Below are 26,473 nucleotides of genomic sequence, written 5' to 3' on the forward strand. Positions count from 1 at the left end.
AAAAAACAGCCGAGCATTGTGGTGGGCACCTGTAGTCCCAGCTACACGGGAGGCTGAAGCAAGAGAATCGCCTAAGCCCAGGAATTGGAGGTTGCTATGAGCTGTGTGATGCCATGGCACTCTACCTAGGGTGATAAAGTGAGACTCTGCTTCTGTAAAAAAAAAAGAAAAAAAAAGCAGGTGGGGATAAGGAGCAGGGAAGGTCTCTAAAGGAGGCTATTTAAGTTAACTAAACTTAAGAAATTTAAAGTCACCTTCTCAGCTATACTAACCACATTTCAAATGTTCAACAGCTATAGGATCTAGTGACTAGAGTATCAGTATTCCACTATAGTATTGCATTATCACCAAGAGTCTTCTAGAAGCTCCTCTGCTATCCTTCCAGTACTCAAGGCCCAGAGTCCCATCTTTCCCCCCTCCACTGCCACAGCCCCCATATCAGGCTACTAGCATGGAGGGTGTCACCAGAGTGTGTCAAGTTGGGGACCCTCTTCGGTTCTTATCAGCAGGGAATTCCTCTGGTGTGTTCCCAGGACACTGAGTCTCTAAGGAGCTTACTGGGCAAGGGGGAGGGGGGGAATTCCTTGTCAGATGAATTTGGGATTCTTAGGCCTCTTTTTTTAGGTTTTTAGGCCTCTTCAGAGCCTTCAACACATTCACCCACATACACCCCACACATCATGTGGCATTTCCCAAATTGCCTCGTCTCAGAACTGTTTGCCCAGAGCACCCGGGGAGGGGGGTGCCTTTCCTCAGATTAGTCACTTGGGTGCACAGGCAGGGCACAAGGGCCTGCCAGGACAACTGAAGAGCATGGGACCCAGGCCTCTGCTCCCACCTGTCCTGTCTTTCTGGTGGCAGCAGCTCCACTTGTCCCCACGGAAGATGCCAGGGTGGTAGGAGCCCAGCAGGCCGGAGTTGTTAATGCTCACTTTCCGCAACGCAGACAGCCATTGGTTCAGCTCATTCATACACTGCAGGGGACGTGAAAGGGGGTGACACATTCGGAAGTCACCTCCTCCAGGATGCCCTCCTTCCTTGTACCTCCTATACTTCCAGATGCCACGTGCCCCAAAAGTTCACTTGGCATCTTTGAGCAAGCTGAGAAAGACTGCACTTGCTCCAGAGCGCACTGGGGCATGCAGCCTGCTGAGCAGAGTGTGGGTGGACTCCAGCCTCTGCTGTCCCCTCTGCCATGCCTGTGGGTATCCAAGAACCCACCAAGTATATGTGGTAGCCCTGCTGTCACCACTTTTCCTGTGGCTCTGGACCCTGACCGAAAAGGGAACTCCCAGAGAGAACCACCCCAGGAATGAGCCTGTGACTTCCTCTCCACCAGCCCAGGACAGTCACTCCTGGAAGGAAATTCTCCTACCTCAGTCTTCCTCCCTGTTCTGGATGTCCTTGTCCAGAGACACATCTGGCTTAGCCTTCACAAGGTCCTGCTCAGTGTTACCTGTCCCAGGCCCTCTCAGACCACCCTTCATAAAGCAGCACCCTCCTTGCTGTACCCACTGTCACCTCCCTCTGTCTCCTTATGTTCCCTTAAGGCACATCATCATTGGACATTTTCAATATTTGTTTATGATTCCATCTTTTCCCCAGGACAAAAGCCCCATGAGGGACTGCCACTGTACCCCTCACCTGGAGCTGTGGCTGGAGCCTAGTAGGTGCTCAGTAAGTATTGTTTAAATAAGTGAATGAGTTAATAAATGAACAGATGTGCTCAACTCCCGTAGCTCAGCAGCTAAGGTGCCAGCCACATACACCAGAGCTGGTAGGTTCGAACCCAGCCCGGGTCTGCCAAACAATGACAACTACAACCAAAAACTAGCTAGGCGTTGTGGCGGGCACCTGGAGTCCCAGCTACTTGGGAGGCTGAGACAAGACAATCACTTGAGCCCAAGAGTTAGAGGTTGCTGTGAGCTGTGACACCATAGCACTCTACCAAGGGCGACAAAGTGAGACTCTGTCTCAAAAAAAAAATATGAACAGATTAGGGCCGGGTACAGTAGCAGACACGCCTGTAATCCTGGCACTCTGAAAGGCCAAGGTGGGAGGATTGCTTGGCTCAGGAGTTTGAGACCAGCCTGAACAAGAGCAAGATCCTTCTCTACTAAAAACAGAAAAATTAGTTGAGCATTGTGGTGGGCGCCTGTAGTCCCAGCTACTTGGGAGGCTGAGGCAAGAAGACCACTTGAGCCCAGGAGTTTGAGGCTGCTGTGAGCTGTGACGCCATGGAAGGCACTCTAGCCTGGGGCAACAGAGTAAGACTCTGTCTCAGAAAAATTAAAAAATAAAAAATAAATGAATAGCTGAGGAGGATATTTGAGAACATGCACCCAGAGCCCAACATGTATAATGTAGGATTATCATGCATTGGCACATACAGGCATTGACTCCGACTTACAGAAATACAGTTTCCTACATATGGGTATAACATGCAGGTGAATCACAGGGACACACCTGCCCATGTACTGGACCACATGCAGGAACTACACGTGGGAGCCCGTGGAAAGACCCGGGCCACAGCCTTGCAGGTGTGCTTGGACCCCAGGACAGTACACACGATCAACACCTGCTGCAGCCTGAAGCAGCTGGCAGGGTGCTGAGGTTCACTCCGTCCTGTTTCCAGCCCTCCCAGGCCGTCCCCCAGAGCACTGCTCTGCACTGTACCTTGCACTGCAGGTAGGCGGTCTGGGGCCTGCCGGCGTCATCCGTATAGATGACCTGCATGACGTGGGAGCTGCCGAAGCTCTTCTCTTCCACCTTTTCCGCTGCCCGGATATTGGCTAGCTTGATGAAGGCACTTTTCTAGGACAGGCAGGGGAAGAGGGGCTCAGGTTTCTGGCTGGGCTACTCCACTCCATCTCTGGCCTTGGCCTCCTTTCCTGCAGCACCAGGGGTTGGTGTAGGGGACCCAGAATTGCTCCCAGGAGTCTACTCTGTGAGTGGCCTCAACCAGGACAGAGCAGAGACTGATAGTGAACAAGTGCCAAGCAACTGAGAAAGGGGGAGCCTGGCCTCTGAGGAGCTCCTGCAGGCTTGGGTGGTCTGAGCTTTGGGATAGCATCCAGACACCCAGCATTCCCTGGGCTATAAAATCATGCTTACTACAGATCAGGCCCTGAGCCTTTGCATTTCCAACTCGCTTTTTTTTTTTTTTTGTAGAGACAGAGTCTCACTTTATTACCCTCAGTAGAGTGCCGTGCCATCACACAGCTCACAGCAACCTCCAACTCCTGGGCTTAGGCGATTCTCTTGCTTTAGCCTCCCAAATAGCTGGGACTATCTTTTTGTGGCAGTTTGGCCGGGGCCGGGTTTGAACCTGCCACCCTTGGTATATGGGTGGGGCCGGCACCCTACCCACTGAGGCACAGGTGCTGCACTTTTTTTTTTTTTTTTGTGGTTTTTGGCCAGGGCTGGGTTTGAACCCACCACCTCCGGCATATGGGACCAGTGCCCTACTCCTTGAGCCACAGGCGCCACCCCCCCCCCTTTTTTTTTTTTTTTTTGAGACAGTCTCAAGCTGTTGCCTTGGATAGAGTGCTGTGGCGTCACAGATCATAGCAACCTCTAACTCTTGAGCTTAAGCAATTCTCTTGCTTCAGCCTCCCAAGTAGCTGGGACTACAGGAGCCTGCCACAAAGCCCAGCTATTTTTGTTGTTGTTTTTGCAGCTGTCGTTGTTTTAGTTGGCCCGGACCTGGTTCGAATTTGCCAGCCTCAGTGTATGTGGCCGGCGCCCCGCCCCCCCCAACTCATTTTGTTTCCTTAAGCGCTGAAAGTCATATCCCCCACCTTTGTCCCTCTCATCATCATTGAATCTGATGAGAAACTCAAGATCTAAAATACACATGTCCTGAGGGGCTCCCAACCTAACCTTGAGTCTATACCCCCAGCCCCCACCCTCAGCCTTTTGCCTACTCTCCCTTTGGAATGCACCTGGCCCCTGGGCCTAGAATAACACTCACATTCCCAGCTTGGCATCTAAGTCTACCACCCCCACTGGCCTTAGGGACAAACAGAGCCTGGGCTCTTCCACCTCTTGGGAGGAGTGGAGGTATACATTTGAACTGCCTCAACCTGGGGTCTGCCAAAGGACACAGCAGGTGGCAGGACACTTGGCCAAACCCAGAGGATTTGCTGCCCATGCTGGAGGCATGCCCACAAGAGAGCAGGCAAGAAGGGGGCAGCTGGGCAGCGCAGCACTGCACTAGGGGGGACACACGGATGTGTCCACAGAGGGCAGACCTCAATGCTGAGGAATTCCAGGCAGCCCTGACCTGGGCAGAAAGGAGCCTCCCAGGTAATCAGGCTTTGCTGAGGCTGCAAAACATGCCAAGACGACCTGAAGGCCAAGCAGCTGCCTGAGTTCAAGAGGCTGGAAAGACAGAAGCTTGGGCTGAAGACACCCCAGTGAGGACCAGAGGAGATCTGTTTCAGACCAGACGGGCTGGGACAAGTGCTGCCAACAAGGACAAGAGAGGCAGAGAGGAAGACAGCCAGCATGGGACAAGGGGCCACAAGAGAGCAGCACATGAAAGGGAGACCATCCTAACATCAAGAAGCCTTTTACCCTAATAACCAAGACACACAAGCTCTGAAGAGTCAGAGCTGGGCAGATGTAGCCAGGATTCCCCAAGGGGGACAAGCAGATTCTTTCCAGATTAGCAGAGATGGCTGGGTCAAAGCTGGATGGGGAGAGGGTGGGTCACTGGGGCTGGGATAGGGCCTTGCCCTCCAAGATTGTTTACTTTGCAGCTAAGTCACAAAGTCCAGGAGAATGTGAGTGCCACTGCAGAGGGAGGCTGCAAATGGAGAGTGCCTTCTTCACCTTGGGAAGCCGCAGGATTAGGCCCCAAGCTCTGTCTTCTGCATCGCCCTGAGCACCAGTGTCCTGGGGAAGGACCCAGGGTTGTGCTCAGAATCAGAACTGGAAAAGATGTCAGCCAGCTAGAGACAAGGACTGATTTAAACAAGTTTAAGAAAAATAAATGTGGCAGTGCCTGCACTCAGTGGGTAGGGCGCTGGCCACATACACCAAGACTGGCGGGTTCAAACCCAGCCCTGGCCAGCTAAACAACGACAACTGCAACCCAAAAAAAAAAAAGCAAAAAAAAAAAAAAGCTGGACATGCAAGAGGGACTTTGCCTAACAATTGCAATCAGTGTAACCTGGCTTATTGTACCCTCAATGAATCCCCAAAAAGAAAAAAAAGCTGGACATTGTGGCAGGCGCCTATAGTCCCTACTTGGGAGGCTGAGGGAAGAGAATCGCGTAAGGCCAAGAGTTTGAGATTGCTGTGAGCTGTGATGCAATGGCACTCTATTCAGGGTGAGAGCTTAAGACTGCCTCAAAAAAGAAAAAAAAAAAGAAAAAGAAAATAAATGCTAAGCCCTGGCCTTGAGTTTATTCTTTGTTTGCTTTTCTTCTTCTTCTTCTTCTTTTTTTTTTTTTTTTTTTGAGATAGGAGCTTGCTCTGTTGCCTGGATAGAGCACAATGGTGTCATCATAACTGTAACATCAAAATCCTAAGCTCAAGCAATTCTCTTGCCTCAGCTTCTAGAGTAGCTGGGACTACAGGCATGTGATATCACACCCGGCTAACTACTCCTCTTTATGTGTGTGTGTAAAGATAGGGTCTTGCTATGTTGCCCAAACTAGTCTTGAACTGCTAGCTTCAAGCAATCCTACTGCCTTGGGCTCCTGCAAAGTGTTAGGATTACAGGTGCAAGCCACTACACCTAGCCTGTTTTTTCTTTTCTGAAGAGAAAAACTTAAAAACTACTTGAATTTCAGAAGGCTGAATGTGAAGCTATTGTGAGAGATAGTAAACAACAACAAAAAGATGAGCCAAAGCAGGATTAACAGAGGGACGGTGGCCAGAATCAGGGAGGTGACTGTCTACTGTGCTCTGCTCTGCTATTTGTGTATTTAGAGTACCATGGCATCACAGCTCACAGCAACCTCAAATACTTAGGCTTAGATGATTCTCTTGCCTCAGACTGCCAAGTAGCTGGGACTACAGGCGCCCACCACAATGCCTGGTTATTTTTTTGTTATAGTTGTCACTGTTGTTTAGCAGGCTCAGGCTGGGTTTGAACCCACCAACCCTGGTGTATGTGGCCAGCACCCTAGCCGCCCTGGGTAGAGTGCCACAGCATCATAGCTCACAGCAATCTCAAACTCTTGAGCTTGAGCAATTCTCTTGCCTCAGCCTCTCAAGTAGCTGGGACTAATACTCACCTGATTTTTCTTTTTTTTTTTTGAGACAAAATTTCACTTTGTTGCCCTCGGTAGAGTGTTGTGGCATCACAGCTCACAACAACCTCCAGCTCCTGGGCTTAGGCAATTCTCTTGCCTCAGCCTCCTGAGTAGCTGGAACTATAGGCACCCGCCACAACACCTGGCTATTTTGTTGTTGTTGTTGCAGTTTGGCTGGGGTTGGGTTTGAACCCACCACCCTCGGTATATGGGGCCAGCGCCCTACTCACTGAACCACAGGCACCGCCCTATTTTTTTTTTTTTTTTTTTAATGAGACAGAGTCTCAAGCTGTCGCCCTGGGTAGAATGCCGTGGCATCACAGCTCATAGCAACCTCCAACTCTTGGGCTTAAGCGATGTTCTTGCCTTAGCCTCACAAGTAGCTGGGACTATAGGTGCCCACAACACCCGGCTATTTTTTGGTAGTAGTTGTCATTGTTGTTTGGCGAGCCTGGGCTGGATTCAACCCCAGCTCTGGTGTATGTGGATGGCGCCCTAGCCACTTGAGCTACAGGCTTTTTTTTTTAAGTACAGATGGGGGTCTTACTCTTGCTCAGGCTCGTCTTGAACTCCTGAGCTCAAGCAATCTGCCCACCTTGGCCTCCCAGAGTACTAGCATTACAGGCATGAGCCACTGCACCCAGCCATACTCTGTCCTTTAGTGTTTAGATAACACCTGTGGAGCTATACTCAGTTCTGGATGCCACAATCTAAGAGCGAACTCTTAGAGCATGTCAAGGGGACAAAGCAAAAGGCTTGCCATCCATTCCCAGTGGAAGGGCTAAAAAGCTTAGGGGGTTAGGTTTTTAGAGGGAAGCACATTTAGGTTTATAGTCTCTGCTACATTAAAATGAAGAGGCAAAACAAAGAGAAGAAAACCACAAGAAAGTGGGCTTCAACTCCAGGCAAAGAACTTTCTAGCAGAGAGCTGCAAAGACAAAATATGCTACTTTTATGGTAGTGAGCACTCTGTCAGCAGCAGCATGCAAACAGAGTCTTTGGAGAATCTTGGAGAGGTGATCCATGACCCACACAGGGCTGGACAAGATGATCTTTGAGATTTCTTCCAGAACTAAGGTTCAGTGCTTCTATACTCCTGCCTCTTCCAAGAAGCCTTCCTTGGTTGTCCCAGCCTTCCTCTCATTCTAGCAGTCTTTACTAGCACTTCTGGCATCCTAGTTCATTCCTGCCTCACACATCCCCCTGTAACCCTGTAACCTCAGAGGATGGGAGATACTGGCTACGATATTGTCTTGGGATTCCCCTGGGGGAACCAGGCTGCAGAGCCAGGCAGACATAGGCACATGTCTTAGCTCCCCCAACCCTGCTAGGTGACTTTGGACTAGCACTCTGGCAAGGCTGGAGAGAAAGATCAGGTAGCAGATGAAAGGTGTTTGACCCAGAGCAGGCACACTCCAGAATGGGCCTAATAGAAGATCCCAAACGCTTTCTACCGCTGCAGAGCTCCTCAGGAGAGATACGGGCTCCCCCTGCTGGGCATGCCCTGCTCAGGGTAGAAACTGCAACTGTGGCCCCAACTGTCTCTGATAGGCAGGCCACCTGACTGGCTATCACAAGTTGACAATGGACAAAACAGGGACAAGAATTAAATAATGCTCATGGAGCAATCCTACAATCCTGGGTGTGGAGATGCATACTAATAATTATCTGAGGAGCCTTTGGTGGGATCCCTCAGCTGGCCTACCTCTAGCCGCACTCTCACCTGTTCAGAGCTGGGCACCCCTGCAGACCATCACCTGGATGACAGGGGAGGGGTGTCAGCCCAGCAAAGGATCAACAGGTACATTGAGGAAGCATGTCCTTAGCCCTTGGGAGAACAGAGCTTGCAGGAGACTGGCCCAAGGGCATAGTATCTTTAATAACATCATTTGCCTGGCAGCGCCCATAGCTCAGTGGGTAGGGCACTGGTCACATACACTGAGGGTGGCAGGTTCGAATCCAGCCCAGGCCAGCTAAAACAACAATGACAACTGCAACAACAACAACAAAATAGCTGGGCATTGTGGCAGGCGCCTGTAGTCCCAGCTACTTGGGAGGCTGAGGCAAGAGAATCGCTTAAGCCCAAGAGTTTGAGGTTGCTGTGAGCTATGATACCACAGCACTCTACCAAGGATGACAAAATAAAACTATGTCTCAAAAAATAATAATAATAATAATACTGGGCGGTGCCTGTGGCTCAGTGAGCAGGGCGCTGGCCCCATATACTGAGGGTGGCAGGTTCAAACCCAGCCCCGGCCAAACTGCAACCAAAAAATAGCCAGGCATTGTGGTGGGTGCCTATAGTCCCAGCTACTCGGGAGGCTGAGGCAGGAGAATCGCCTAAGCCCAGGAGTTGGAGGTTGCTGTGAGCTGTGTGATGCCACGGCACTCTACCGAGGGCAATAAAGTGAAACTCTGTCTCTACAAAAAAAAAAAAATAACAATAATAATACCATTTGCCTGCATTGTACCATGCCAGGTCACAGGTTAGGACCCTTAGAGACATCATCTCACGTAACTGTCAACAACCTGTTAAATAAGGATCTTTCTAAACTTACGAAGACACCAAGACTCAGAGAACTGTCTTCCCTTAAATGCATATGGCTAAGCCAGAGCTGGAACCCCATGACTCAAGGTCTGTCCTGGCTCCTCTCAGCCTCCCTGATCTCCCAGAAGCACCCCTCTGCTCCACTTCCCATGTACCTCACCAAAAAGCCAGGGCTGGACACCATAGCCACTGCCTGCCCCATGTGCTTTGTGGCAGAGAGGTCTCATGCTTCTTGGTCTTGAGTGGCCTGGCAGCTGACAAGCAGTAAAGACACAGGAAACCTGGTCTAGCCTGGCTTTCTTGTCTTACTCTGGAGGGCCTCAGATGCACCACCCCACCTCAGAGGGGACAGGTGCCTCTAAGGCCCTATAATCTCTCTCAGCCTCTCTTGCCATCTTCCCTCCTTACCCACCTTAGAGCTGGGCGTCTTGGCAAAGCTGAGGGCCTCAGTGGTGAGGGAGAAGTATAGCTTCTTGAAAGAGGAAGATGTTAGGGGGCCCTTGCCCTTGGTTCTGTGGATGAGGAGTGGCCCCTCCTTCACTGGTGGTGCCTGCAAGCTCAGCATCTGCTGAAGGTCCAGCTCTGCTGAGAGCCAAGGAGGGAGAGGAAAGGGGAGCCCAGTGAGGAAGCAGACTCAGAACAACAGGGTGAGCAGGAAGCAAAGGGAAGCAGGAGGCTGTGGGTGGGGCCATAAGAAGGGGCACTCACCCTCTTTCTCCTCAATGTCCACGAGCTTGGTGATGAAGTCCTTCAGCTGCACCACGCCTTGGCGCACGGTGGGCTGTAGCGGCTCCATCCAAGCCTCTTTGGCCCTAGAAGCTGGCGCATCCATGTTGCCTATGTTTTGGACAGCCTGGCAGGGGTGGGTGTGTGTGTGACAGAATGAAGGACCAGGCTCTGCTAGGTCTGGGGCCTGGCGACTTCATGCCCCCAATTCCCCTGCAAGCCTGTGGTTCAGCTGTAGAGATGGAGGCAGAGACAGCAGAGGTTCTGCTTACAGGCCCACCCCAACCCATCCAGGATCAGGGACAGATCACAACTTTTGAGGTCCTGACAATTTAGACCACGCAGGCCCAACTTATCCCCCTTCCTCTGCAGGTTTAATATCAGACTCTGCTGCACTGAGTGACCTAGCCAGGGACTAAGTAGATTCAGGTGGGAAGGCCCTGGTTCACCATTGAAAGGCTGTGCGGCCTTGGGCAACCTCCGACCCTGTAGGCCTGTTCCCGGATGGAGCTCAGGTGAGGTGAACACAGAAAGCTTTGCAAACTGTTAAGTGCAATAAGCATGTAAGGATATCAGCGGCCTCGCCGCAAAGCCTTCCGGCAGCTAGTAGGGAATATAATGCAGTCTAGGCAAGGGCCCTGGTGCAACACAGGACGGGCATCCCACCCCTGTCCGCAGCAGACCCGCACCTTCGCTAGTAGGAGCAGGGTACGGCTGGTGCGGGCGTCCGCATGCCGCTCCCGCAGATGGAAGAGCTTCGGCGACATGATAGCGGGAGAGAAGAACCGCAGGCATAGGAAGCTGGTGACAGCAATAAATGGCACGTTCTGGAGGGGTGTAGGAGAGCGTGGAGCTGGATTCCCCCGAGCCTGGGCGCTCGGCAGCCACCTCCGCTGTGGTTGTGTCCCTGCCCCGCTGCCCGCTGCCTCCAGCCTCTCCACCACCTTCTGTCCTCTAGTGCAGGGGGCGCACCTCGTGCTGGGCTCCGGGAAAGCGCTCGCGCACGCGCCGGAAAAGCTGGCGGAAGGTGGCGCGCACCACGGCGGGGCACGCGCGCACCGAGCGAGTGAGCGCGCTCAATAGCGCCCCCAGGTGGGCACGCAGCGTCTGCGCACTCTGCTCCAATACCTCGGCTTCAGTCTGTGGGCGGTGCAGCCCGGAGCACCTGCGTGGGCCGGGGCGGGGCGACAGAGAGCGGAGCGGTAAGGAGCTCCAGCAGACCTAGGAGCCGGGAGGCACCACACAGAGAAAACATACAGGTGGGCAGAGCAGCGACAGGTAAACCCAGGCACAGACATACACACACTTGTGGACAGAGCCTGACCCACCCCCTACCGCTGCACCCCCAGGGATTATCCGGCCTCACCCAACATCCTTGACTTCTACTTTGCTAGGGTCCAGCTCTACGTACTTCTTCTCCTCAAACACCTTGTCGATGATGGGGCCCAGGATGCCATGCAGGTACCGCATCCCAGCCACCTAGGGGCCACCGCAAGGCATATGGGTCATGTTTCTATCTAGCTGTCCACCTTCTCCCAGCAGCTGGCTCCGCACCTTCCCCTGCACCTTCGGCGGGCTGTATCGGCCCAAAAGGGGCCAGGTACACAAGCAGGGCAGCTCTACACACTGCTTCTCCATGAATGAATGAATGAATGAATGAATGAATGAAATTCTTAATTTTAAAGGGCCCTGGACACTGAAACAGAATACTTGAGTTTCAGTAGCAACACTGTCTCTTGACCGCTCGGAAACTCAGGGTCCCATCATCTATAAAACAAGGACAATATGCCCTGCAGGCTCACCTTTAGAAAAGACTCCATGGACTTTGAGGCCAGAGAATTGCTCCGGAACAGGGTGTTGGCTTCACCTACAAGTAGAAGTTCCAGTGCAGAGGGGGCTGAGACAAGGCTTTGTAGGCAGGAGCAAAGAGGACATGGGGCTGGGGACTCCAAGCTGGTCCTTCAGTAAAAGGCCTCCTTGCCACTGTTGGTTTCTCTCCTCCCATCTGCCCCATCTGCCTCCTGCAGACTCCCACTCTCCTCTCCCGACACCCCCCTCCCCCAACCCCCCACTGATCCCCTCCCAGGCCTCACTGGTGCGTCCCAGCTCCAGCTGGAAAAGCAGGTCCAGAAAGTCTTTGGCCAGCCCCTGCCCCAGGAAGAGCTTGAGCAGGTTGGTGGCCACATCTTGGCGGCACTCGGTCCTGGTTGTCTCCTCAATTAGTGGAATCAGCTGCCTTGGGCCCTGCAGGAGGGGGCAGGGAGAGGCTGGGCTGGGAGAGGCACAGGGGAACCCAAACCTTCACTCTGAGGTCCTTAGAGTGCCAGAAGAAGGGGTCACTTTCCCAAGGGATGGCCAGGAGTGGGACCCTGGGCACTGGCCAACTCCTTACATCCTGAGAACTCAGTTTCCTACACTGTAGGATGGGTTTAGAAGGACGGGGAGGACAGGCATTCCATGGCCAGACCCTCTCACCTCCCCACAGATCCCCCTCACCTGGGTGCCCAGCTTCACCTCGCGGCACAGCAGCTGCACTAAGGGCTGGTAGCAGCTGGAAGGCAGCACTGTCTCGTCCCGCAGCTGCACCTCCAGCTGCAAGGAGCCCAGGTTGCCCCTGGAAAGGGCAGCCGTGACCTCTCCATCAGGGACCAGGCTGTCCTCAGCCATCCCCCTTCCATCTCCTTTCGCCAGCCGCCCCATCTCTGCTCCTCCCACCCCCATCCTTTGAGGGTTCCCTGCATTCTGGTCACCCAGGCTCTAGCCTACTGCTTATTTCCTCTGTCCCTGCACTCATGGAACCTCTGTCCATCTTTAAGGCCTGGCTCCCTGCTGTTTCCAGGCTCCTGTGGACCCCAAGCTCAACCCACGTGGGCATATGGGCCTCCCCAACCTCAAATCTACAAAACACCCAGATAGTAGCACCTTCACATGTGCACTGGAAACAAATTCCCAACCTTCATAACAACCTGCCAGGGAAACTGAGGCTCAAGCAGGTCAAGCAACTTGCCACATCAGATCTGATCCCTATTCTGATGCCTCCTGGGGAGGGTGTGGACCTAGGTAACTGGCATACACTTCGTGCATAGACTCATCAAGATAGGCCTGTTGACTCGGCGCCCATAGCACAGTGGTTATGGCGTCAGCCATGTACACCAAGGCTGGTGGGTTCAAACCCAGCCTGGGCCTGCTAAACAACGACAACTGCAACAAAAAAATAGCTGGGCATTGTGGTGGGTGCCTGTAGTCCCAGCTACTTTGGAGGTTACGGCAAGAAAATTGCTTAAGCCCAAGAGTTTGAGGTTGCTGTGAGCTGTGACACCACAGCACTCCACCAAGGGGCAACACAGTAAGACTCTGTCTCAACAACAACAACAACAACAAAAAGTTAGGCCTGTGGCTGGTTCATTGGAAATGCCTTGGTGCTGGACACCCATCCATCTACTCTGCCCAGGATGGGGATGTGGGGTCTTGGGCCTTCTGCCAGGAGACAAAGCTGAGCAACCCAAGGGCTGTGGGGAACACAGCAAGGAGGCCAGGTCCCAGCTAGACTGCCAGATTTGGCAAAATAAAAACTTAAGACACCCAGTTACATTTGAAGATTTTTTTTCTTTCTTTCTTTGTTTTTTTTGCAGTTTTTGGTAGGGGATGGGTTTGAACCTGCCGCCTCCAGCATGTAGGGCCAGCACCCTACTCCATTGAGCCACAGGCACTGCCCTACATTTGAAGATTTTTACTATTAGTATGTCTCACGTAATTCACACTCATTCTTATACTAAGAAAGTGGTCAGCCAGGTGCAGTGGCTCACACCTGTAATCCTTGCACTCTATGAGGCCGATAGGCAGGTGGATAGCCTGAGTTCAAGAGTTCAAGACCAGCCTGAGCAAGAGCAAGATCCATCTCTACTAAAAATAAATAAATAATTAGAAAAACTAGCTGGAAATTGTGGTTCATGCCTGTAGGCCCAGCTACTCCAGAGGCTGAAGCAAGAGGGTCACTTGAACCCAAGAGTTTGAGGTTGCTGTGAGCTATGCCATCTACCTGAAATTCAGTTTTAACTGAATGTGCTTTTATCTGCCAGCCCTATTCCTGGAGAATCTTGGGGAGTGAGTCATGGCTTGGGGACACTGACACTGGAGACTTGAACCCTGTTCTGAGGTTTGTAGGGAAACCCTTAAAGGGAAAAGGTCTGAGCACCAGAAGGCAGAAAGCAGAGGGCAGGGCTGAGTGCAGGAGTGTGGGAAGGACAGGAGGGAGTGCAGCCTGGAAAAGGATCCTGCCCTAGATGAAGATCCCTGACCCCGCCATCTGCCCTACCTGCCTGGAGCCAATTCTCCAATCTCAGCCCCCAGTCCTGCTGCCAAGTTCCGGCACTCACTTGTCCAGCTGACTCTTGGACTGGTCAGGCTGCAACCGGAACCAGCCTTCCTCCTGCTGAGCCTCCCAGAGTCTCTGGACGTTGAAAACCACCTGGGGGTAGGGCAGATAGGGGTTCATGCTGGGGCTAGGACACTCAGGTCTGCTCCTTGCTAACTGCGGTTCTCTTAGTTGGGAGAGGTCCTTGAGCATCAGCAGCAGCACAGGGCAGTTACTGGTTCTGGAGGCCAGGTGCTGAAGGAGGCAGGTGCACCCCAGAGCAGTGCTTACTTTGCCTAGGAAGTCATTTCGGCTGACGAGGTCCCAGTCCCAGGCCTCCACGCACAGCGCTTCTGCAGCCCCCTCCTCCAGCTCAAACTCAAAAGTCTCGTTCCAGCGTGGGTAGCATGATTTCTTCACAATCTGTCCAGAAGATGATAGAAGGGGTGGGGCTGACTCCACAGGGCTCCCCAGCCCCAGCTAAGGGGAGGGCTTCCCCAGACACCTTCCTTGGCTCAGGGGCTCTGCAATAGCAGAGGTCAAAATGTCCTGTCCAAGCTCCATCCATTTCTCAGACAGGGAAAATTGAAGTCCAGGGTGGGGAAGGGACTGGTCCATGGCCCCACAGCATTAAGAACCCAGACCTTTGGCATCCTCCCCCAACATTGAGCCCATCACCCCGGCCATTTCTCAGGGATGGGGAAGGCAGGGTAGACTACCATTGGAGTTTTCAGATTAACCCCACTGTGGCTGGGCCAAGGGTAAAAGGGGTTGGCACTACAGGGGCTGAGACCTGCCATGTCCCTCAGAGAGGTTACTCCCTTCTCTGGGCCTGCTCTGTGAGACTAAGGTCCCAGTCTGACCTCCCTAGTGATGCTGAGGGCAGGGCTGGTGGGGTATGAGCCGCCTGCCCTTCCGGGGCCCACTGGCCTCCTCACCGAGGTCTCCTGCATCCGGCCGTTGTAGCGCACTCGGACAAAGGGGTCAGATGCACCATTCCGATCCTTTGGGGCTAGGTCCCTGGTGTGGGGGGTGGGTGGGTCATCCACTTGTCACCTGAGCCCCCCAAGCCTGTAACCACTGTGAGGTCACCACACCAAGCCAGAAAGGCCAGGGTACATCCTGACCTAGGAGCTGGCTATGGGCAGCATCCTTCTCCCTTCTGGGTCCCTGTTCTCACAGCCATCTCCCCAGTATCCCCTACATGACCAAGACTCCCTCAAGGTGGAGTCTGTAACTCTATCTGGCTGTGTAGCTGCAGACCAGCTGCTATTTATCATTTTGTGGGTGCAGGGAGGCAAGTGCCCAGGCTGAGCCCTCTGCCCCCTGGACAGATGGGAGCAGGGGCATCTTCTCTGAACCTGAGTTTCCTCACCCACTGAGGCCTCATGAAGTAATAGCCTTCTGTAAGGCCTGCCTCAGTAATGTCCCCTTCCTTGGGGTGAGTGAGGTGCAGCCCTGACAGCCTTCCTTCCCTCTCTCCACAAATGGAGATTTATAAAACCATAGTCCAGTCACAGCACCTGCACTCAGAGCCCTCTGTGGAAGAATAACAAAATGCACGTTTCGCCTGTTTACCACAGACATTATTATTCTGCCTGCTTCCTTTCCCTATTTTAAGTTTTAGGCTTCTCATGCCTGCCTTTATTTCACCCTCAAAACTGTCTAATTGGCTGGGCAAGGTGGCTTACAACTGTAATCCTAGTACTTTGGGAGGCTGAGGCAGGTGGATCGCTTGAGCTCAGGAGATGGAGACCAGCCTGAGCAAGAGCAATACCCTGTCTCTACTACTAGAAAAGAAAGAAAAACTAGCCGAGTGTTGTGGCAGGTGCCTGTAGTCCCAGCTACTCGGGAGGCTGAGGCAGACTCACTTGAGCTCAAGAGTCTGAGGTTGCTGTGAGTAGGCTGATGCTATGGCTCTATACCCAGGGCACAGAGTGAAACTCTGTTTCAAAAAAGCAAATCAAAAAGACTGTCTAACAGAACTCCAAGGTTTGCCCTTGAAGAGCTGCCCAGGGAGATAAGAAACACGTGTCCTCCTCTGCAGCAAATGGGGCTTCTTATTCTAACACAGGATCCCAACAGGGGCCATATTGCCAAGGACAATTTGGAGAGGGCTGGATACACCTCTCCCCCTGCTGGGACTTGCCAAGGGGAGGCCAGACTGGCCCAGCCATTGTGTTGAAAAGAGATTCTTGGAGGGAGGGGATGGGCCGGGAGAAATGCTTTGGCATTGCCCTTCTCCATGGGTGAGATGGGTGCCCTGGAGAAGCAGCCCCAAGGTCCTGGAGCCTAGCCACATGTGTGAGCGCGTGCACATGTGTGCATGCCCATATCCCAGATAGGCTGGGAGTGGTGGGGAGAGAGAAGGAGTGATAATAGCGGGGTGGCTGCGGCTCAGCCCAGGTCCAGCCATTTTCCATCCATTTCCATTTTCCCAGGGCAGAAAATAAAGCCAAGGAAGCCACAGAATGCACAGTTTGTGCACCATCCAACCCACACCCCTCATTTGCCAAAGAGAAATTTCCTTCCCAGACTGGCTGGTCATCCCAGCACACTTGTTCCACAGGTGCTGGCTGACTGGAGGCCTCCCTCCCACCCGAAAGGCAGGGAGGGATTCCAGGGATGTGGGTTTGGAGCCAGAAAGGAAGGCACTTCTCACGGAGTGTGACTCACACCCAGGCCCAGACGGGAGTGGAGCCTGAAGCTAAAAATATCATGGGGGTGGGGGAGTGGCCCTGGCACAGGTGACTCAGGCCCGCTGAGCCATCCAAGCCACTCTTCTTCCTGGAAAGAACCCCCATCCTGCCCATATGGAGATTTCAGCAACTCTTTTCACCCCTAACCCTACCAAGGACCTACACACACACATACCAGGTCAAGTTCATTTTGGGATTAAACTTGAGGGAAGCACAGCCTTGGTGCTGGGGCACTGGGGTCACAGTTCTGGGTTCCCCTACCCCACTGCTCTATGATGCCTGAAGTTCCACTTTCAGAATATCACCCCTTCTCTTTAGGGATGTACCTCTGGAATTTCCTGGAGACCACCCAGGAAACATCTTCAAGTCAGGTAAACCTGCCAGAATCTCTCTTGAGAATGGGCTTTGATGGGAGGACGCTCAGAGACCAAGAGGCAGGGGTGCAGGGAGGGCAGGGGAGGCTCTTTGATGGGGTTCTTTGATTTCATGGGCCCCAGTGCCTACACCCCAGGCCCCTCATCTCACCTGGCCTCCAGCACGGAGCAGCGCAACCGGTGGGCCCGGGGCCCCAGCACCACCTCCAGCCGCAGGTGTATCTCACCCTGCACCTCCTCATCAGGGTCGACCTCCGTCAGGTGGGCCCACCCGCTGAAACCTGTGAGGCTGTGACTGAGCAAGGGGCCTGGCCCTTTTCAGCCACACCTTTCACCCTCAGCCCTGCCAGGCACCACTTGGCCCCTCCATAATCCCCTCAGAATCCCCTCCAGTACCTTTGAGGCAGGGACTGTCTTCCCTAGTGTTAGAGGGGAAACGGGGGGTCAAAGCCTGAACAAGTGCAGCTGGAAGAACTGGGATTAGAAATTGAAGTGAGAGTCTATGGTGTCCCTATTGTGCCACAATGCATTCAGCTGGCTGACCCTAACTCATCATGTTTCCCTCAGTTTTCCCTTCTTAAAACAGGAGGAAAGACCAGGCATGGTCTCCTATTACCAGGCACAGTCACCAGGCTCACACCTGTTATCCTAGCATTCTGAGAAAACTGCTTGAACTCAAGACTATGAGACTAGCCTGAGTAAGAGGCAGACCTTGTCTCTACTAAAAGTAGAAAAATTAGCCAGGCGTGTGGCAGGCACCTGTAGTCCCAGCCACTAGGGAAGCTGAAACAGGAGAACAGGAGGATCACTTGAGCCCAGGAGTTAGAAATTGCAATGAGCTACAATATAACACTGCACTCTACCCAGAGCGACAAAAGGCCGGGTGTGGTAGCTCACACCTATAGTCCCAGCGCTGTGGGAGGCCGAGGCGGGTGGATTGCCTGAGCTCAGAGGTTCGAGACCAGTATGACCAGCAGTGAGCCAGAGTAAGACCCTGTCTCTACTAACATTAAAAACAGTGGGACAGAGCATCGCCAGAGGAAGAAGAAAATCAACAAAAAAGGAGTACTTCAAACAAAGAAGAATGAACAAGCAAGCTGAAATTAAAAAAAAAAGAGAGAGAGAGAGGAGAGTGGGTCTCCCCAGGGCTGCTGAGAGGAGGATCTAAGGCTATTTGCAGAAGCAAGAAAGGGACTCTGAGGAAAGGCCTCACTGGGGCCCCTGGACCCCAGACAGGTTGGCTGGAGCTGCAGGCAGGAGAGGCTTCTGTCCTGGCTGGGGCCAAGAGGCTCCGTGAGTCAGCAGTCTGCCACCTCCCCATGCCTGCCCCAGTCTCACAGACAGGAGCAGGTGTGTGCTGGGGAAGTCAGTGAGAGGGTCACAGAAGCTTGGACACAGTGCCTGAAGCATTCAGGAACTCCTCTGAACCCTCAGACCAGCCCAGAGAAGGCAAGACCTGCCCAAGTTTACACAGTGAGGCTGTACAGGGCTGACCCCTCAAAACAGTGTTTGTATCCCTGGGATAATCTAAGGGGTTCTCCAGCTTTTACTTACTCCAGGCCAACCCCTTAGACATAGGACAGAGTGGCACTAGGGCTGAGGCAGAGGGGACCCTAAGGGGTACAGAAGGAGCTAGCCCAACTGGGAGGAAGGACCCTAAACTTCAGCATTGGAGTATGAGGGAGCAGGCCTCAGAACGCACCATCAGCAGCCCCTCTTCACCCTAGGGAAGCACCAGTCTCAAAGATGGGCAGAAGGACACAGAGGTTGCAGGTGCAGGGAGAGCCATGGGCACAGGCTTCTGGGGAGAGTAGACATGGCCTCCCCTGAGCACAGGACTTGAGGAGCCCAGAGGGAAGGTCTCTGAGTGGGAAAGAGGTGGGAGTGCACAGACCAGGGACAATGGGGAGAAAGGGGAGAGGCAGGAATGACCGGATCTCCAGGATCTTACCCTTAGGATGAGAGGCCAGCATGTCCCGTGTCAGGCAGACCTTCCCGATAACGTCGTCTCGGCTAGAAGGTAGAGATGGAGCCAGAGCTGAGTAGGGCTGCAGTAATTGCTCCTCAGAGACCCAGCACCCCTCCCACCAAGTTCAGTGTCTCCTGAGGGGAGCAGGGAGGTGGACACTCCAGCCATTTGCAGTGTAGCCCAATGGAGCTGGACCCATAGCTTCTGGATTGTGGACACTCTCATGGGAATGTGATGTTCCCGTATATGGACCAATATGTGTGCCTCCACACATGCCAAGTTCATGCTCTCTAGGTGCTCATTTCACAGCTCACACACCCATGCACACGCAGTCTATACACACCTGTGCCTATATCCTACACATGCACCCACCTGATGTGATCCCTGCGAATCCCTGCTCCATCCCTCCCAGGCCCTCTGGGCTCTGTCTCCCTCCAGGCTGCAAAGAGGATGTTAAGGGACCAACATCCCGGCAGGGAAACAGGATGGAGAGCTGGGCAGATGTCTGCATCCAGGCTCCAGCTGAAGAGTGGGGGCACTCACCTGAGGGCATCCTCATCCATGACGTAGAAGGCCACAGCATGGAAAGTGGGCGGCAAATGCACCTGATACTCCTCACCCCAAAAGGGGCACAGGGTCTTCCACACAGTGGCTGTCCTGCAAGAGAGGACCCTCAGCACCCATCAGGCTGCTCCCAAGCCCACCTCCCTTGCATCTCTCTCCCCCCACCAGCAAAAATGGGCTCCACCTTGGCTGCTTCCTCCTCAGACTCCACCATCCAGTCCACTGCCATTCACATGCCCTGGCCTCCCTCTCTGCCTTGGATGGACACAGGGCTAACCAGCTATCTTATGTTTGGGGAAACTGAGACCACAGCTGACAGTAGCTGGCCTCCAGTCACAGGGCAGCTGTCTCAGGACAGCTGCAGAGCTGGAACCACAAATCTGGACTCCCACCTTTCACCCAGCTCTGGCCACACCCGTCAGAGTCTGAGCCTTCACCTCTCGAGACTCAGCATGGTGTTGGGGTGGGGGAAGCTGAACGCCCCAAAGACCCAGATGGAACCAGGGGACCACTCTTATGCCAACCACTTCTCATGCAGGTCATTTGAACTCAGGGGCTTCAGCTTCCCTGTCTGCATTGGGATAATCAGAACCATGATGACCCTCCCTCCTTGGTGACCATGGTTTGGAGACATTTGAGAAAGGCTAGGCCCTGCCTGAAGGGGGATAAGAACTGGGAGTCTGCATCCTTGGTGAAAGGTGAGCAGTGGGTACTCAGGTGGACAGAACAGCAGAGTGACTCTGGCCATAGAATTGGAGGCAGGGGCCTGGGTGGGGAGGTGACAGGAGAACAAAAACCTTGCCTAGAACAATCACTGTGGCACTGCCTCAGGCCCTGGGGGGAAGGAGCTCAGGCTCTGGGGTCAGCCAGCCTGGCTTTGCCACTTAACTAGGTATGTAACCTTGAGCAAGTTACTTAGTGTCCCTAAGCCACAACCTCAGCTGAAAACAGGGTTTGATAATATAATATCTAGCTCATAGTACGAATTACACAGGCTGGAAAAAGTTAGCCCAGAGTCTGGCAGAGACAGCGCTCAATAAGAGATAGCTGTGGTTACTGAACATCACCCATCATCTGGCTCTCTTGGGGGCTGTCAAGACTGTAAAGATGAACAGAATCCTGTGAAAGTCTGCACGGAGTTAACACCCTGAGTTACCGGGAGCTCTTTCTCACCTCCAGGTCGTGTGGCAGGCATGGCGGGGCCCCAGGGGAGTGGGCGCTCCAAGCCCTCACCCATCTCCTGCAAAATTCACACCCCTTTGGGAGCACGGCGGACCCTCACAGGGGTGTGTGCGGTACCTGATGATGGGCTCATTGTCCACCTTCACGATGCAGTAGGGGTCGCTGCTGCCGGTGCTGCAAGACAGATGGGCAGGGGGCGGGGCTGGAGGGAGGCCAGCAGGGGCGGGGCCTCCCAGGACCGCCCCTCCCTCTGCCAGGGGTTGGCGGGGGTAGGGGGGAGGCCTCAAGACGGGGCAGGTTCAGGGGTTATAAGTACTGAATCCTGGGCTGGAGTCCAAAGGCTCCACGGGCCAAAACACGTGCCCTCAACCTCAGCCTGTGAGGGGAGTGATGAGGGAAAGGCAGGAACCCGCACCAAGGCTCCCCTTCCACCCGTGCAGGGGTGGGGGGGCGAAGGGGGAGAGACAGGGAAGGGGAGAAGGTGAGATAAAAGGAGGGAACAAAGGAAGGGGTGAAGGGGAGATGCTTGGGAAAGGATGTCCCCACTTCCTGTCCACTCCCACTCTATGCCTGCCTTGTCCCCAGTGTCCAAGCAACAGCCCTAGGCAAATTTCTGCACCCCTACTTTCCACACCAACCTCTAGCCCCTTCTCCCCGCCATGCCCAGCTTTTGCTCCTCTTGGCTCCTCCTGCCAGGATTGTCTGTCCTTAGCCCCCTTCTCTGAAAACTTCTCCCTGCCCCAAGGCAAGGATAAGGTTTCCCCTGTGCTGCCTCCCCCTTCATCCCAGAACAGTTAGTAATGTAATGTCATCAGCTGCCTCCTCTACCTGCTATGAACTCCCTAAGGGTGGGGACTACTTTTGTGTCCCCAAGACCCAGCACAGGGCTTGGCACAAGATAGGGGTCCAATAAGTGTTTACTGAATGAATTGGTGAATGAATGAGTGAACAAGCAAATATAGTCTACCCTGGAGAACACCCAGCCACCTAGGAAAGGAGGAATGGGGACTGCTCAGTTTCCCCAGCCTCAGGTTGGTGGCAGATCCCTGGGGTTAAGAAGGACCTCCCCACAGACCCAGGGCTGACACTGGGCAAAGGGGAGGAAAAGGACTGTTTCTAGAACTGTTCCTCCCGCAGGCATCCATAAAAAGGAAGTGTATTTATATGCTGCAGATTGGGGAACTCCCAAGTTCTGCTTCCCTTCTCAAAAGTAACTCTTCCTGCAGAGAAAGCAACTCGGGCACATATCTCCAGAAGTTTTCCCAAAACGGACAGCAAATGTTTGCCTAGGCTCAGCTTTCCCACTTGTGAAGTGGAATTGTAATCTCAGTTCACCGGTTAGCTGCCCTGGGTCCCTGAGATGATATGACAGGGCCAGCCTCTCAGAGGTGCTCAGTAAATGCTAACACTTCCCGAGACTCTGCTCCTTTGCCTGTAACTTCTACCCACCCCCAATCGCTCAAGAGCCCTCTCTGCCAAGGAAACAATCTAGATTGCACCCCACCAGCCCAAAGCCAGGGGACTGCAGGCCTCAAGCAATGAGGCCCCTGTGCACCCGAGGTGTTGGGCTGCAGGACCCAGGAGCCCCACATGCATTTGTTCAAGGAGCTCAGAGGAAGCAGGGAGAGATCAGTGCTGGCTGAGGCAATGAGGGACCTCTCTGGGCTGTCCTCCACTACTGGGCTGCTATTGCTTCCTGGCCTGGGGGACCCTCGGAGAGCTGAGTCAAACTCTCGTCCAGCCCAACACTGCCCACTGCTCAGCTCTCACGCAGTGAGTGAATGCATGAATGAATGGTGAGGTCTAGGTCATGGGGTGCAGACAACATCCCTGGAGTGTGCAGAGACTGTGATGAGCTGGGTCGCTGGATCAGAGGGGTAGGAAGGGGACAGTGTCGAGAGTGGGCTCAGGCCAGGTTTAAGGAATTGGGCCCAACCATGGTCTCTAGTGAACTGTGAGGACCCAGGCTCTGTCTACCACTTTCTGCCTGGTGAGGCCCCTGGGCCAGGCCCCCTCCCACTTCTCCTTCTGTAAGCCAGTCAGTTGCCACTGGCCCAGTCTGGCTCCCTGCAGGACCTCTATATTTAGGGCCCTGGCAGTTTCTAGACTGTGGAAGGAGGAGGACCAGGGAAAACCCTGAAATAGCCCTGGGTCTGTCCCCAGGGCCACTGGGCATGGGAGCCAGGGGGCCAATGGTCACCATGACCCTTGGGTCCTGCCTAGCTGATCTAGGTGCCCAGGGATGGGAGGCAATGGGAAGGAGAGTGGCAGAGCAGGCAGGCTCCAGAAGCTGCTGCTGATGGGAAGCATAGCACAGCTGAGCTCTGTGCCCTAAGAGGAACAAAAAGTCATAAATGGAAGCAGCAGGGAGGCAGGTGGCAACTGTGTGGGAATAACTACCCTCCTCAAACTCTCTGTCAAGATAGGTCACAATGAAAGTTGGTGAACTCCCCATGAACTCAGAAGTGTGTGAGCCCCAGCTGGAAAGAGGCTGCTCAGGAGCTGGGCAGAGGGCTGGGGAGGCACAGCAAAGCTCTGGTACTCAGCGAGGGCCACCTATGATTGTCAAATTCTTGTTGTCCCTGAAGCCAAATGTTTTGCATGGAGTGGCCAAGGCTCAGTCCCACTGTGCCCCATAGGATTCTTGGCCTGTCAACAGCAGACAGAGGGAGTTTGAACCCTGATTTCTCCACCTACTTGCTGTGTCAGTGGTTTCTACATCTTGAGCCTCAGTTTCCCCATCTGCAAATGAGGCTATCTACCATATACAGCTAATAGGATTAAGGGAGAAGTTTCTCAACGCTTTTCATCTCCCCCTTTTATGGACCAGGTCCCTCAGGGCACCAGGCAATACCAAGATGAAAGGGCCACAGTCCGTGTCCCTAAAGTCAGCCTGCTCCTGAAGGAGCAACTGCCACACCAAGGGCTGCCTCCAGCTGACCTCCATTGTTGGAGGGCAAGAACTGCAGCCATGGACCCTGCCCAGGGCACCAGGGAAAGCCCAGGGGCAGAAGTTTAAGAGGGATCCTGAAGGAGGAACAGTATTTTCTGGAGGACTCTGAAGGGGAGTGCTAGAAGGCAGAAGGCCCTATACATGTTGAGGGCAGGGCTGTGCAGGGCAGCAGCCCAAATGGGAGGGGCTGAGTTTATGAGATAGTTTAAGAGATGGTTGACAGGTCAGAGCTGTGTACACCAGCCACCACAGGGAAGGATGGGGAGAGGTGGTGAGTAGGGCAGGTAGGGGGCAGGGCAGGGGGCCGGGGAAGGAAAGAGATTCCTGAGACCCTCTCCCTGGGGATAAGGACTCCTCCCCAGAGGCCCCAGCTGTGCAGAGCTGGGCTGGGCAGGGAACCAGGCACCTGGATTCCCAGGTATGCATAGCCTAAGCAATTTACCACCCTGGGCTGTTGAGAGAGTTACCCACCTCCAGCAGCACAAGGGCCAGCTGCTTGGGGATGAGGAGGGAGGCGACAGACGGAGGGGCTGCTCCTCCCAGCCACCACCAGCCAGAGGAGGCCAAGATGACCTAGTTACCACAGCAGTGGGGTGAGTGGGTGCTTAGAAGCTGGGCCTGGGGGCTGAGACCCTTCTCAGAGTTAATCTGCCTTCTGGACCAAAAGATCTCACCCCCAGCTGCCACCCCACCTTTCCCAAGGCACAGAAACCCACCTTGAGATCACCCACCCCCTCCTTTACCCATTGCCATGGCAACTGCTGAGCTCGGCCTCGTCAGACCCAGGGGGCCTTGAACTGGAACTGCTTTCAGTGGCACTGAGCTTGCAGTGCTGTGCTGGGAGACAGTTACCCACCCCCACCTTACCCCCTCACCCATGTGGGCCACTTCTCTGCATCCAGGAGCCTGCTGAGGAGCCCTAAGGGTGGGAAGGCAGACTTTGGACTTACCCTTCCTCTTGGTTGCCTGTAGCCAGTGCCCTTCCAGCTTTGAGCTTTCTCCCCTCCCCCTAGGGAGATTTCGACCTCATTTTATGGAAGGGGAAACTGAGGCTTCTAGAACATGGAGTTGCCTGAGGCTGCACATGAGGAAGCTAGAAGCACAGCCAGGAAGGGGAGCTGGTGATCTGGAGGCTTAACCCTGAAACCTACTGAGGAGAGTGGGCCAAGGGACCCTTGAAACCTTCCCATATCTGGCCAGCGACCAGGGTAATCCCTAGATATCAGAGCCTGTTAGGAGCCTTAGACTCAAGACCTTGCTCTGCCATTTGGAGTCAGAATTTCAGGTCCCTGAGCCTCAGTTTCCTCATCTGTAAAATGGAAGAATGAGAACTGCTCTGCTGGGGGCTTGTGAGGTTCAACAGGATGGCTCACACAAAGCCAAAGACACAAGCGACAGCCCTCTCCCACAGTCTGGCCCTGTCCTGGCCTCCTGACCTGTACCCACTATTCATGCCAGTCTCGCCTTTCCCACACGCACCACAGGAAGCCCAGGGACAACCCTTGTTTCAGGTGCACACTATGGTACTGAGGGATCCAGACTACTGAGGCACACTCATTTGTAGGGGGGCACTCCACTCCCTCCACCCTCACCGACGGCAGTTCACCAAGACTTCTCCCCTGCGACAACATCTCCCCCTGGCCAGCTCCTATCCTATCAAAGCCACTTCCCCTTGTGAGTCGAGATGTGCTCCCTCACTCACCCCTTGACAGATCCCCGCCCCCTCCCCAGTTCCCTTCCCTCTCTGACACTCTTCCTCGGTTGCACTCACTGTCAGAAACTCGCATCAAATCTCACCATCCCCATTTCCCTGCCCATCCCCCACTGCTGCCACACTCCCACCTTTTTTTTATTTGTAGGTAGATCCCCAAAAGGTCAGGCGTAAGGGGGGACGGGGCCAGGGCCCTTCCCTGGAAAGTTGGGGCTCCCTCCCCCAGCCACGCTCACATGTCCTTGGCGGGCAGGTTCTTCCCCTCCACGATGCGGATGGTCAGCGAGCTGCGCTTGGCCATCGCGGGTCCGCGACGTGGGGTCCTGGCCGGGGGAAGCCGGGCGCCAGGGTCAGGGACAGCGGGCGGCGGGCGGCGGGCGGACGCTGGGCTGGGCGCCGCGGAGAACTGGCCGCGCGGGGCTGGGAGGCGAGCGCCCGGGCTGGGGAATCGCTTCCACTTCATTCACCCCCCGCCCCAGCCCCACGTGCGGGGGGGACACTGCGCCAGGGCAGCCCAATCGGCGTCCAGGGTTCCCCGGGATGGGGCGAGGACTTCCTGCTTATTGGCCGCCTGGGGCCCGAGGGGCGGGGCCCGAGCTGAGGGCTGACGCCCAGCGGGCCCAGGGCGCGCCACCCCGCGAGGGTGGGCGCCGGGTTCCCGGTGGCCCCAGCCGTGGTTAAGTGTGGGCAGTGGGCGTGGTCCGCGGCGAGTACCGAGGCAGTAAGGGGCGGGTTTGTCTGTGTGTCTAGGAGCACTCCGGCTGGGGGGCGTTGGAGGAGGAGGCAGGCTCCCGCTGCGCCGGGAAGCCCTGCGTAGGTGTGATTTGAACGGATGAGCGATCGAACAGGCTTAGCAAACACAGCGTTTGTGTGAGAGCCACCTGGACCCAGAAGGAGGGGGCGAAAGCCAGGGCAGCCCAGAGGTTTTGGGAACTGGCATTCGAGTATAAAAGCCCTGTTTCGTTTTTGGTTTTTGAGCACCTGCTTGGGAGAAGGGGTTTTCTCAACCGTCACCTCATTTACCCCTATATGCTCCCTTGCTCCGCCCCGAAATGGAAACCTGGATGGGGTATTCAGGTTCACAGAGGGAAGATTAACTGCTGGAGGTCAAGAGGTCCCACAAGTGG

General features: G+C 54.3%; 3 protein-coding genes across 5 annotated transcripts in view; 2 read left to right on the top strand and 1 right to left on the bottom strand.

The window, feature by feature from the left end:
- The window catches only part of RASA4B (RAS p21 protein activator 4B), a 29,353-nt gene extending 3,534 nt beyond the window's left edge, over nt 1-25,819 (bottom strand). The window contains exons 1-18 of one of the 3 annotated variants that reach the window (XM_053557469.1): nt 25,583-25,819; nt 20,800-20,856; nt 19,480-19,588; nt 18,919-18,980; nt 17,119-17,248; nt 14,833-14,914; nt 14,186-14,317; nt 13,917-14,008; nt 12,037-12,154; nt 11,634-11,784; nt 11,343-11,407; nt 10,907-11,019; nt 10,513-10,705; nt 10,230-10,367; nt 9,523-9,667; nt 9,227-9,399; nt 2,677-2,814; nt 839-974 (exon numbers count right to left, since the gene is read on the bottom strand). In XM_053557469.1, coding sequence (XP_053413444.1) covers nt 839-974; nt 2,677-2,814; nt 9,227-9,399; nt 9,523-9,667; nt 10,230-10,367; nt 10,513-10,705; nt 10,907-11,019; nt 11,343-11,407; nt 11,634-11,784; nt 12,037-12,154; nt 13,917-14,008; nt 14,186-14,317; nt 14,833-14,914; nt 17,119-17,248; nt 18,919-18,980; nt 19,480-19,588; nt 20,800-20,815 — 1,993 coding nt within the window. In that variant the 5' untranslated portion in view covers nt 20,816-20,856; nt 25,583-25,819. Of the gene's footprint in view, nt 1-838; nt 975-2,676; nt 2,815-9,226; nt 9,400-9,522; nt 9,668-10,229; nt 10,368-10,512; nt 10,706-10,906; nt 11,020-11,342; nt 11,408-11,633; nt 11,785-12,036; nt 12,155-13,916; nt 14,009-14,185; nt 14,318-14,832; nt 14,915-17,118; nt 17,249-18,918; nt 18,981-19,479; nt 19,594-20,799; nt 20,857-25,582 lie in introns of all 3 variants that reach the window. The other 2 variants (XM_053557467.1, XM_053557466.1) reach the window with 2 other exon arrangements.
- ORAI2 (ORAI calcium release-activated calcium modulator 2) overlaps nt 1-26,473 on the top strand; it is a 204,060-nt gene that overhangs the window by 48,735 nt on the left and 128,852 nt on the right. The gene's annotated exons all lie outside the window — the stretch shown is intronic.
- Nucleotides 1-26,473, top strand: part of LRWD1 (leucine rich repeats and WD repeat domain containing 1) — a 92,765-nt gene that overhangs the window by 23,180 nt on the left and 43,112 nt on the right. The window lies entirely within an intron of this gene.

Source organism: Nycticebus coucang, chromosome 12, assembly GCF_027406575.1.
Source record: "Nycticebus coucang isolate mNycCou1 chromosome 12, mNycCou1.pri, whole genome shotgun sequence".
Classification (NCBI taxonomy): domain Eukaryota; kingdom Metazoa; phylum Chordata; class Mammalia; order Primates; family Lorisidae; genus Nycticebus; species Nycticebus coucang.